Genomic DNA, 13,437 nt, shown 5'->3' with positions numbered 1-13,437 from the left:
TTCTAGTCTCAAGGGCGAAGTGAAATCTTAATGAGTCTACAGAAAGTTCTAAATGGACTGGGTGGTGCAGCAGCTTCCTGTCATCGTGATATTTATAAGAATGCCAGGTCTCTCTTAACTGACAGGTCAATGGCTGTTCGATGTGCAGTTGCCAAGGTTAGTACTCGGCTGTTTATAATGTTGCTCCTTATCCTGCTTGCTCTGAAACAGTCAATGATTTTTTTTTTCCTTTGAAAGTTTCAAAATAAGGTGGCATGATTTTGGTTCCCATGGATTAGTTTCATTTCATTTTCTAGAATTATATGTAAAATGGAATCAGGTGGTATGTGCTTTTTTTTTTCTTTTTGCCTGGCTTCTTTTAAACAGCATAATTCTTTTGAGATTTCTCAGTGTTGTTACATGTATCAATCGTTCATTCCTTTTTATTGCTGAGTAGTATTTCATTGTATGGCTATGCCACAATTGGTGTATTCCTTCACCTGTTATGGACATTTGTGTTGCTTCCAGTTTTGGATATTACAAAAAAAGCTGCTGTGAATATCTGTGTACTAGTTTTTGTTATCAACACATGCCTTCCTTTCACTTGGGTAAATACCTAGGAGTGGAATGGCTGGATCATATTTTAGATTTACATTTAATTTTTGGAGAAATTGCCACTGTTTTCCAAAGTACTATGAGATTTCCTCATTCTCCATGTCTCACCAACATTTGGTATTGCCAGTCTTTTTAATTTTAGCCATTCTTAGAGATATGTACAGGAATCTCATTGTGGCTTTAATTCGCATTTCCAGACTAATGATGATCATATTTTTAGGTGCTTATTTACCATCCATATCTTCTTTGATGAAGAGTCTATTCAAAATTTTTGTGCATTGTTTTATTGAGTTATTTGTTTTCTTATTATAGAGTTTTTTTTAACATCTTTATTAGAGTATAATTGCTTTACAATGGTGTGTTAGTTTCTGCTTTATAACAAAGTGAATCAGTTATACATATACATATGTCCATATATCTCTTCCCTCTTGTGTCTCCCTCCCTCCCACCCTCCCTATCCCACCCCTCTAGGTGGTCACAAAGCACCGAGCAGATCTCCCTGTGCTATGTGGCTGCTTCCCACTAGCTATCTATTTTATGTTTGGTGGTGTATATATGTCCATGCCACTCTCTCACTTTGTCCCAGGTTACCCTTCCCCCTCCCCATATCCTCAAGTCCATTCTCTAGTAGGTCTGCGTCTTTATTCCCATCTTGCCCCTAGGTTCTTCATGACTTTTTTTTTTTCCTTAGATTCCATATATATGTGTTAGCATACGGTATTTGTTTTTCTCCTTCTGACTTACTTCACTCTGTATGACAGACTCCAGGTCCATCCACCTCACTACAAATAACTCAATTTCATTTCTTTTTATGGCTGAGTAATATTCCATTGTATATATGTGCCACAGTCAGAATGGCCATCATCAAAAAATCTACAAACAATAAATGCTGGAGAGGGTGTGGAGAAAAGGGAACCCTCTTGCACTGTTGGTGGGAATGTAAATTGATACAGCCACTATGGAGAACAGTATGGAGGTTCCTTAAAAAACTAAAAATAGAACTAGCATATGACCCAGCAATCCCATTACTGGGCATATACCCTGAGAAAACCATAATTCAAAAAGAGTCATGTACCAAAATGTTCGTTGCACCTCTACTTACAATAGCCAGGACATGGAAGCAACCTAAATGTCCATCATCAGATGAATGGGGGCTTCCCTGGTGGTGCAGTGGTTAAGAATCCGCCTGCCAATGTGGGGGACATGGGTTCGAGCCCTGGTCCAGTAGGATCCCACATGCCGCGGAGCAACTAAGCCCGTGCGCCACAACTCCTGAAGTCCGTGCGCCTAGAGCCAGTGCTCCACAACGAGAGCAACCACTGTAATGAGAAGCCCGCTCACGGCAACGAAGAGTGTCCCCGCTTGCTGAAGCTGGAGAGAGCCCACGCGCAGCAACGAAGACCCAACACAGCCAAAAATAAATATATAAAAAATAAATTTAAAATTAAAAAACAAAAACAAAACCCAAAAAAAACCAGATGAATGGATAAAGAAGATGTGGCACATATATTATAGAGTTTTGAGTCTACTTTGTAGGTTCTTTATTTCTATATCAGATATGTGATTTGCAAATATTTTCTCCCACTCTGTGGTCTGTCTTTTCATTCCCTAAATAGTGCCTTTCTAAGATGCGAAGTTTTGAATTTTGTCAAAGTCCAATTTATCAGTTTTTCTTATATTGTGCTTTTAGTATTGTATCAAAGAAAGCTTTTCCTAGCCCAAACTTTCTCCTATGTTTCCTAGTTTTATAGTTTTACACTTGGATGTATGATCCATTTTGAGTTAATTTTTGTATATAGTGTGAGGTATGAATTGAAGATTTTTTGTTTTGTTTTGATTTTTGCACATGGATATTCACTTGTTCTAGCACCATGTTGAAAAGACTCTTCTTCACTAAATTGCCTTTGCACCTTTGTTGAAAATCAGTTGTCCGTATAAATGTGGATCTAGTTTTGGAATCTCTATTCTGTTTCATTGATCTGTTTGTCTATCTTGATGTCAATAACACTTTCTTGATTACTGTACCTTTATAATGTCTTAAAATCAGGTAGTGTTAGCCCTCCAACTTTTTCTTTTCCAAAATAGTTTTGGCTATTCTAGGTCCTTTGCATTTCCGTATAAATTTTAACTTGTCCATTTCTACAAAAATAACATGCTGAGATTTTTATTCAGGTTGCATTGAATCTATAGATCAGTTTGGGGATAGTTGACAGCTTAACAGTATTAAGTCCAACTCATGAATGCGATATCTCTATCTCTCATTCATTTAGGTCTTCTTTGATTACTCTTAGCAACATTTTGTGGTTTTCAAATGCACAGATCTTGCACCTCTTTTGTCAGATTTATCCATAAGTATTTCATTTTCTATGCTATTTTAAATGGTATTGATTAAAAGCTTTTTTTTTAATTTCTAATTGTTCATTACTAATATATAGAAATACAACTGATTTTTGTACATTGGTCTTGTATCCACCAACCTTCTTAAACGGCCTTACTAGTTCTATCAGCTTTTTTTTTTTTTTTTTTTGTGGTACGTGGGCCTCTCACTGTTGTGGCCTCTCCCGTTGCGGAGCACAGGCTCCGGAGGCGCAGGCTCAGTGGCCATGGCTCACGGGCCCAGCCGCTCCGCGGCATGTGGGATCTTCCTGGACCGGGGCACGAACCCGTGTCCCCTGCATCAGCAGGCGGACTCTCAACCACTGCACCACCAGGGAAGCCCTTGCTTTTTTAATAGATCCTGTCAGGTATTCTGTGCGGACAATCATGTTGTCTATGAATAAAGACAGTTTTACTTCTTTTCCAATCTGGATGCTTTTTATTTATTTTTCTTTCTTACTGCACTGGCTGGTTAGATCCTTCAGTGCAATATTGAATAGAAAACATGAGAGGTGACATCCTTGTCTTGTTCCTGATCCTTAAGGGGAAAACATCCAGTCCTTCACCATTAAGTATGATGTTAACTGTCAGTTTTCCTTGATGATCTTTATCAAGTTGAGGAAGTGCCCTTATATTTCTAGCCTTCCAAGAAGTTTTTATCAAGAATGGATTTTGTCAAATTTGATTTCTTGTGTCGTTTCAGTTGTTGCTATTTTCTAATTAAGTGGGTTTCTTTTTTTTTTGGCTGCTTTCTGCGGTTTGTGGGATCTTAGTTCCCCAACCAGGGATTGTATTGATAGTCTCAAAGAAGCAGCTTTTGGTTTCATTTCTGTTTTTCAGTTTGCTGGTTCACTGATTTCCTCTCTTATCTATATTACTTCCTTTATTTCCTGCTTACTTTGTGTTGAATTTGCTCTGTGTCATCTAGTTTCTTAAGGTAGAAGCAGAGGTTGTTGATTTGAGACATTTCTTCTTCTTTTTTTTTTTCGGCTGCGCCATTCGGCTTGCGAGATCTCAGTTCCCCCGACCAGGGATTGAATCCAGGCCACGGCAGTGAATGCCCAGAATCCTAACCACTAGGCCACCAGGGAATTCCCCAGAGACCTTTCTTCTTTCTAATACAGGAGTTTAGGGTTATAGTTTCCTCCTAACTGCTGGAAACACTCTCAAGGCAGTAGGGTGGAACAAATGTAGGGTTCAACTTGCATTTTCCATCTCTTAAGGATTAGCATCCTTCATTGCCTGATGTCCAGTGTCTTTGAAACTTGTTTCATATATTTTGTCCAATTTTTTAGTTATTTCAGGAGAGAGAGTAAATCTGGTTCTTGTTTATCCATCTTTTCAAGTGGAAGTTCTAATTTACTTTTTTTTTAAAAAATTCTAGTGTCTCCTAGAACTACAGAATGAAGCTGTGTTCATGTGGACTGCTGAACTGGAAAATATAGCCACTCTCTGCTTTAAGGCTTTGGAAAACTCAAACTATGGGGTACGGGTGGCAGTGTCTAAACTCTTAGGAACAGTCATGGCTACAGCATTGATGCCAAAACAAGCAACAGGTATCGTTGTTTGCTAGCCCCCGATCTAGACTGTAACAGGTATTTGAAGGTATATGGAATGCTTCCTTCTAAATGACTTATTACTTCTAGGCAAGTCACTTTAAAGGCTTTAAATTAGTATCTTTGTCTACTTTTCCATAAAATAGAAGTACCCAAATGGCATTTTCCTTGATATAGTCAGGACTTTTTTTTTTGGCCACACCGTGGGGCATGCAGAACTTCCCCAACCAGGGATCAGACCCAGGCCCCCTGCAGTGGAAGCACAGAGTCTTAACCACTGGACCACCAGGAAAGTCCCCGTCAAGACATTTTTTATGATGATACTGTGCAACATTACATGCATCAAGTATGTTGGACATATAAGCAAATAAGATTTATGAAATGGTTTTGTGTCATGTTCAAGGGACTGGAATCTGGCACTTTACATGCCTTCTTACTTTCAGTCCCTGGTGAGTAGATCCCCATTCATAGCATAGTATATTTTTCTTGACCATTATTATAAGCAGAATCAGAGACAGCATTGATTTTCCCAGTGACTTCTACTGTGCCTCACAGTTCCATAGAGATGCTTCAGGGACAGTTCTGAGTAGATGCTGAGTGAATCCAGCTCTGCTGTTGTCCCTACCCCTATTCCATCTCTGTATTGTAGAAAGAAAATCAGATCTTACAGATTCATGTCCTAGCTCTTATGTGTTTTGGGGTTTTTTTTTTTTGTTTTTTTTTAACATCTTTATTGGGGTATAATTGCTTTACAATGATGTGTTAGTTTCTGCTTTATAACAAAGTGAATCAGTTATACATATACATATGTTCCCATATCTCTTCCCTCTTGCATCTCTCTCCCTCCCACCCTCCCTATCCCACCCCTCCAGGCGGTCACAAAGCGCCGAGCTGATCTGCCTGTCTAGCTTTTATGTTTATTTGCTGTGAAACCCTTTGAGCTTTGGTCTCTTCATCTTTAATCATGATTACTTCAGTGTTTGAATTAGATAACAGTGATGATGATGATAGGTAACAATTTATTAAGTGCTAACTATGTATAAGGCACTGAATTAAGCATATAACAGAGTTGTTTTATTTAATCCTCTCAAAAGCCCTAGGAATCCTAAGTACTGTTGTTATTCTCATTTTATAAACAAGGAAATTTAGGCTTAGAGAGATTGTGTCGTTTGTGGTGTAATAAGTGTTCTATTAAGTGAAATTAAAACCCAGGCATTCAAATTCCAAAGCCTGCATAGTTAATCATGAACTTTATGCCTCTCCTACAGAATTTTTGTGAGGATTATGTTTGCTACTGTGTAGGAAAGGACTTTATAAAATAGGAAGCTCTTTACAAGGGATGGCAAGTCGGTTGCAGTCCAGTGACGTTTCAATCCATTGGTAATTGTTGTATAGAAAGTGTGGTCTTGGGAATTCCCTGGCGGTCCAGTGGTTAGGACTTGGTGCTTTCACCGCCGTGGAACTAAAATCCCACAAGCCATGTGCTGTGGCCAAAAAAAAAAAAAGTATTGTGTCCATCTCAACTGGGAGTGAGGGCTGCAGTCAGTTAGCAGTATCTGCTGTGAATGTGCGTTGTCTTTGTTGTGTTACACATATCAAGGCTAACATAATTGTTAGACTATTTTGACATAGATATATTGAATTGTTTTAATTTCTAGCTCCTTTTTTTTAGCATTTTTTTGCTTCAAAATTGAATTTAATTTTACAAATATATTGTAAATTTTAAGATCATAAGAAAATAAATGACTCTATCTCCTTTGTAATAGTTTAAGTATCCTTAAAAGCAATTACTTGAATTTTAAAGCTAGATTATTAGAAAATATTATTTAATAGCAAAATATATTTGCTTATAAATATATTTTTCTTCCTGAAAGTAATGCGCCAGAATGTGAAGCGAGCAACATTTGATGAAGTCTTAGAACTCATGGCCACAGGATTTCTACGTGGAGGGTCAGGTTTCTTAAAGAGTGGTGGAGAAATGTTAAAAGTTGGAGGGTCTGTTAATCGTGAAGTGAGAGTTGGAGTTACACAGGTTTGTAATATATATGTATAAAAGAATTCTCTTGGTATCACGTGTGAAATTTCATGGAAGACTCTTACTAAGTAACAGCGCGTACAGAGATTTTTAATACTGTCTAAAATTAAATAATTTTTAAAATGTCTTTCAAAACATTTCTTTTACTAAATGAATGAATTACATTCAAATCTAAATTGCATCTTATATGGAAAGGTAGGTATTTGATGTGTAAAGAAGCCTATGTCTGCTATATCTATCTGTCTGTCTTTAACAAAATTTTTCCAAATTTTACTTCGCAGAAAATCAGAAGTAAAGTAATTGAGTTTTAATTGAAATTGTATTCAAGTAACTTGAGGCATTTAGGTTTTAATGTTTTCCAACAACTCTTGTAGCTAAAAATATTGGTTAGTACTTTGGATTTATCATCATTGATTAATCACCAGTGCAATTATGCAGTTAAACCTGACTTGAAATTATAGTTTCAAAATAATAATTAATACCAAAAAAGATGTTATGGTTAATAACCTAATAATAATTAACACCTAATAATAATTAACACCTAATAGGATGAAATGGTTTTTTTGATCTTAGTCAAAATCATCCAATTATACCTTATTCCAGAAACAAGCATAAAATGGAAGTAAACCATTTGTATCTTACAGTCATAAGCAAATGTTTTGTAGCTCTAGCTCAGCGTTTATTTAGCATGTTAGGGTTTTATTACTATAACTTATCACCTTCATCACCAGGGTGAATTCACCTTTCCTTCCCTCCCACACCATTCTCTCTCTGTGTTCTTCTTGTAGTTATTATCCTGAGAGCTGTTTTTAGTCAAAGATACTTCAACCAGTAATTCCCATGCTAGAAGTACTAAAAAGGTCTCAAGTTTTAAACTTTCTCAATTTTAATCTCAAATATAATTTATTTTTCATGCTGTCATCAGTTATTTACGTAGTTGCTTTATCTGTAATTTCATTTCATTTATATAAATTTATCTAAAGCATCTTAATCTATTTACAGGCATATGTTGTTTTTGTAACAACATTGGGTGGTCAGTGGTTAGAGCGTAGCTTTGCCACATTCTTGTCTCATGTACTTGATCTGGTTTCCCATCCTCGGGCAACGCAAACACATGTAGAGGCTGTGTACTCCAGACGGTGCGTCTCCTTTATCCTGAGAGCTACTGTGGGCAGTTTGCTAGGTGAAAAAGCCCAGATTGCAGCTGCCAAAGAAATATGCCAAGCGATTGGAAAGCAAATGAAAGCAGTAGGTAAGAATTTTTCTTTTTAATAAATTAATTTATTTATCTACTTTTGGCTGTGTTGGGTCTTCATTGCTGTGCGCAGGCTTTTCTCTAGTTGCGGCAAGCAGGGGCTACTCTTTGTTGCAGTGTGCAGGCTTCTCATTGTGGTGGCTTCTCTTGTTGCGGAGCATGGGCTCTAGGTGTGCGGGCTTCAGTAGTTGCGGCACACGGACTCAGTAGTTGTGGCACCCAGGCTCAGTAGTTGTGGCTCACGGGCTCTAGAGAGCAGGCTCAGTAGTTGTGGCACATGGGCTTAGTTGCTCCACAGCATGTGGAATCTTCCCGGACCAGGGCTAGAACCCGTGTCCCCTGCATTGGCAGGCGGATTCTTAACCACTGCACCACCAGGGAAGTCCCAGTAGGTAAGAATTAATGTCATGATCTGTATTGTTGATTACTTTAGTCATTTAGTTCTTTACTGTTATTCTTAATAAATACTAATAGATCTGATTAGTTCATATACCTTTCTGGACTGTGTTTTAATAGTCATTTTTATTGTGTACTCTTATTTGATATTCAAACAACATATAATTACAGTGAAGTGGAGTTTTTCAGTATTTGGTTAGTGTGTTTGTAAGGTTAGGCTTTCTGTTTTATATCTAGTATCTACCGATTTTATAGCTCTCCCGGTATGCCGCAGCACATTGAGGAATCTTTGAGGAATAATCTATTGTGGTTTTTCTTCTTGGAACCTATTGTTTTATAAATACATGTTGTTTTCCCCTCCGTTAATAGGCTTAATGTGAAAATTTAGAGAGAAACAGTTACAGGTGGTTTTTCGCCCACTATAGGATATACTGTGAAACCTCAGTAATTCATAATTAAAAGAAATCCTTTTCTAGGAAGTGTCAATTTTATAAACTTTTCTGTTTAACAAGTAGTTATTGAGTATTTGAGATTGCAAAGCAGTAATTCAGGTTTTGAACAGTGAGTAAGATAAAGTTCCTGCCTTCCTGGAGCTTATAATAATACAATTAAGGAACTAACGCAAAGTAAAATATAAATTCTATAAGATAATTTACTTTTATCACTCTTGGGAATATACATTAACTTTAATCAAGAAAATTATATTGGTCTTCCCTGGTGGCGCAGTGGTTGAGAGTCTGCCTGCCGATGCAGGGGACACGGGTTCACGCCCCGGTCCGGGAGGATCCCACATGCCGTGGAGCGGCTGGGCCCGTGAGCCATGGCCGCTGAGCCTGCACGTCCGGAGCCTGTGCTCCGCAACGGGAGAGGCCACAACAGTGAGAGCCGCGTACTGCAAAACAAAAACAAAAACAAAAAACAACAACAACAAAAAAATTACATTGCTTAACAGGGGTCTTTAGAAATAAGAATTTAATGAATAGAAAATATCCAACACTTTATATTTAGAGAATGTATATTGAACATCTTATAAAATTAATAAAAATAAATCCACAAATAGTTTATAGTTTTTGTTGTTTATAATAGCTTACTAGGCAAACCATATTTTAAATGCATGGGACTAACTGAAAGTTAGGAATTGTGAATTAAAGGGTGTTTAAATTAATGAGGTATCATTCTTTAGGTATGTTAAAATATAATCTGTCCTAGGTTCACAGCTTTATAAATATTTGTATATTTATTCCTTGAAGAAATGTTTGAGTGTCAAAGACACTGTGCCAAACAGTGGGAGTAAAACAGCGAGCCACACGTAGATAGCACCTGTTCAGGGAGCTTAGAGCTTAGTACCTAAAAGAAAGAGTTCGTGCATTTCCAAGTGCAGAAATGTCTAAGAAGAAAAGAGGCATTTAATTTTAATCCATAGTATATTAATCTATTATATCCTATTATTCTACATTTTATAACCTGGTAATTCATAATGAATGTAAATAAGAAAGTTTTACTGTCATTTAAGGGTTATTAATCTTAAGGTCACAGATTTTTAAGCCATTAAGCCATTCGATTTTTAAAATGGTAAAAGCAGAATTAAACATAGTGCTATGTACCTGGAATTTATGGAGCAGAATATATTCTCAATTAGTAATTTGACAAGGAATTTTTATTTGTTTCATGATTAAATATGGTTCAATTCTATTGGAAGCTAAAAGGTGGGGCCAGGGACCAGCAAGTTAATGGAAACTTTGAGGACCATCCCAGTAAGAAATTCTAAAGTCACTTTCCTTATAGATCTTCTTTCTGGTCAGTAGTTTGACAGTGATGCTACCAGCACACTACAGCTCTTAAAATAGCAGTGATAATAATAAAGTAACAATAATAGCTGCTAATGTTTACTGAATGTATATTGGGGGTAGGCATTGTGCTAAATTCTTTATATTGACTTTTTATCATTGTGGTTTTGATTTGTATTTCCCTAATTGTTAGTGATGTTCAGCATACAAACAGAGTTCTTAACAGTCAGGTATCAGCTGGTATAATTTAAAAACATAAATTGCGTAGATCAAAAAATTATATCACAATTTAATTCACCCACATTCGTACATGATTTTGTGTTTCCAGAAGCGGTAGTGAATGACACTAGTGGTGAAAACAAATCTGGAGCAGCAGACATTGCAGCAAGCCAGCATGTGATGGTTTGTGCCCTGCAGGAGCTTGGGAGTCTGGTGCAGAGCCTAAATGCCACCGCATCCCCTCTTATTCAGGAAGCATCTATAGGTATGATATTCACTTATATGCTGGAATATTTTTTTCAATATTTTTAGAAGTCATAGGTGTAATTGATATTTAACTCCTGATTGGTTGCTTATCATGGTAATTAGCAGTTTACATCATTTGTTAAAAGTTGGGTTTTATTTAGGATTCACTGTGATAGTGAATCTTGAATTAAATGTTGAAATAAAGTTTTGGGAGACAAATCAAAAACAGTCATGGTAGTTTTGTTTCTAAACTTTATTGAGTACTTTATGCCAACATTTATATTTTATTGGATGTACTATGTTCTTTGTAGAAAATGTTCCTTAAAGTACTTTCCTGTTTATGAGTTGATATATGTGTTTTTTGGCACAGTTCTAAATGTATCTGTATAAAACCATAACAATTATGATTTTAATTATTGTGTTACACATAGTTCTTTTTTTTTTTTTGCGGTACGCGGGCCTCTCACTGCTGTGGCCTCTCCCGTTGCGGAGCACAGGCTCCGGACGCGCAGGCTCAGTGGCCATGGCTCACGGGCCCAGCCGCTCCACGACACGTGGGATCTTCCCGGACTGGGGCACGAACCTGCGTCACCTGCATTGGCAGGCAGACTCTCAACCACTGCGCCACCAGGGAAGCCCTACACATAGTTCTTTTAACTCATGAAATTGTGTGACTTCATTAAGAGTAATTTTTTGAGTATTTTTTAGGCCTTTTGGAGACAGTGACTTCAGTGCTTCTTCACCCAAGCATGGCAGCTCGACTTGCTGCTGCGTGGTGTCTGCGCTGTGTGGCTGTGGCACTGCCTTTCCAGCTGGCACCATTTCTAGACAGGTGTGCAGAACGACTCAACAACCTGAAAACTTCACCAGAAGCTGTTAGTGGATACAGTTTTGCAATGGCTGCTTTGTTAGGTGGAGTTCATCAGTGTCCTTTGGGCATTCCTCATGCCAAGGGAAAGGTATGACAAAGATCCTAAGATTGTAAGTGCTGTCACATGGACTTTAGTCTTTATTGGAACACCTTCTGTGATTGATGTTGAACTGGGTGATCAAACAAAAACAGTTTTACTGTGATAATAAATGATACAGTATTCTGCTAATATGGAGTCGACAGACCCTAATTAAAAATTTTTTTTTTTTATGGTGGTACGCGGGCCTCTCCCTGTTGTGGCCTCTCCCACTGCGGAGCACAGGCTCTGGGCGCGCAGGCTCAGCAGCCATGGCTCACGGGCCTAGCCACTCTGCGGCATGTGGGATCTTCCCGGACCGGGGCACGAACCCATGTCCCCTGCATTGGCAGGCGGACTCTCAACCACTGCGCCACCAGGGAAGCCCCCTAATTAAAATTTGATATTTAATCCTGATACAGGAATAATAGTTTTGTCTGGGTATAGTATCATTTTATAATTTATTTTAGAGAGAGGGAAAAAAAAGCCCTTATAGTAATTCTTTAGAAATCAGAGCTTTTCTTTGGGGTTTTAGAAATAAAAATTCACATTGCTATATTCAAAACGTCAAGAGAATGTGCTATTGCTATAGTTAGCATTTTGGTAATACTTAATAAAAGTTGAATGGTTTTCATGAATCAATTACTTTTTTTTCCCTTTCTCCTATACCTTATACTACTATCAAGATTTTCTTCTTAGGAATATTGTGTTTGTATAAATATTATTTGCAACTTTATATTGGGGCTAGATCTTTTTTTTTTTTTTTTTCTGTTTTTTTTTTCTTCCTGGGTTACCAGGCCCATGTCCATTCATTTCTGTGAGTTCCATAGCTGCTACTCAAATCTGGGCTTCCATCTCCCTTTGTCATATGCTTGCCTCCTCACTGATTATTCTTCTTGGAATCTTTTTCTGCCATCTCTTCCACCCCACTTTCGTATTTTATGTTTGCTCAGAGACCCTTAGGAACTACTCAGGGATCAGAGAATAAAATATAATCACCTTTGTCTGCTAAACTGGTACCTTCATAATTTGCCTTTATTCTGCCCTTTCATTCTAGTTTCTCACTGCTCTAGTCAGACTAGTCATCTTGCTTTCCTTCCGTGCTTTTTTCAGCCTCCATGTCTTTGCTCTTGCTAATCTCTTACATTAGAATTTCATCCCTCTTCTTGTTCACCTGCACCAAACATAGCTGCTTTAAGTCTCTTTGCTGACCACTACATCTGTACTATTATCATTTGATTATGTGCTGCTTGTTACTTCCCATTTTTCCTATGTCTTCTGTCTCTAAGACTATAAGCACCATAAGATTAGCTTAATGGCAGATGTATAATAAGAGTTCAACAAATCTTTAAACGTAGGATAACAGTACTACTAATAATAGCATTTATTGAGTGATTACATGGACCAGCGCTGTTCTGAGTACTTTGCTGTATTAATTTATTAATCCTCATAAGAGTGAGGTTGGCACTCCTGTTATTCCTATTTTAGCAGTGAGGGAACTGAGGCAGAGAGATTGAGTTATCCTAAGTCAGAAAGCTAGGAGATGACAAAGCTGGGATATGAACTCCGGCATTCTGGCTCTAGAACTCACTCTTAACCACTGTGTTGTAATGGGTCTTCTCAAAGTCAGCAGAGCAATCAGGATTGATTAGGTATTGATGTTGCCTCTTTAAAAACATGTTAACAGCAACAACAAAAAAGGATAACTTCTTTCTTAATGAAGTATACTAGCTGTGTATTTTCTTACTTGATTTTGTTAAAATCCAATTCTAAACTTTTCTTGCAGATGGTAGTTAGTATTGCTGAAGATCTCTTACGAACTGCTGCCCAAAATAGCAGGCTGTCTTTACAGCGCACCCAAGCTGGATGGCTCTTACTTGGAGCACTTATGACTTTAGGTACAATTATATTTGAGTAGGATTTTGTCTTATTCTATAACTGTCAGTAGACTGTAAAGAAATTTTAATTTAGAAGTATTCAACTTCACATTCTAGACTTTGAATGAAGTTAAAAAATGGTAATGATG

General features: G+C 37.5%; 1 protein-coding gene across 2 annotated transcripts in view; it reads left to right on the top strand.

Moving 5' to 3' along the window:
• Nucleotides 1-13,437, top strand: part of HEATR5B (HEAT repeat containing 5B) — an 86,182-nt gene that overhangs the window by 9,882 nt on the left and 62,863 nt on the right. For both annotated transcript variants that reach the window (XM_082672111.1, XM_082672112.1), the window contains exons 5-11: nucleotides 7-156; nucleotides 4,355-4,526; nucleotides 6,401-6,558; nucleotides 7,564-7,813; nucleotides 10,328-10,483; nucleotides 11,173-11,423; nucleotides 13,198-13,309. In XM_082672111.1, coding sequence (XP_082528237.1) covers nucleotides 7-156; nucleotides 4,355-4,526; nucleotides 6,401-6,558; nucleotides 7,564-7,813; nucleotides 10,328-10,483; nucleotides 11,173-11,423; nucleotides 13,198-13,309 — 1,249 coding nt within the window. The remainder of the gene's footprint in view (nucleotides 1-6; nucleotides 157-4,354; nucleotides 4,527-6,400; nucleotides 6,559-7,563; nucleotides 7,814-10,327; nucleotides 10,484-11,172; nucleotides 11,424-13,197; nucleotides 13,310-13,437) is intronic.

The sequence above is a fragment of the Grampus griseus genome (assembly GCF_964374135.1).
Source record: "Grampus griseus genome assembly, chromosome: 15".
Taxonomy (NCBI): Eukaryota; Metazoa; Chordata; class Mammalia; order Artiodactyla; family Delphinidae; genus Grampus; species Grampus griseus.
Note: the sequence above shows the minus strand (reverse complement) of the source record. Positions and strands in the feature narration are given on the sequence as shown.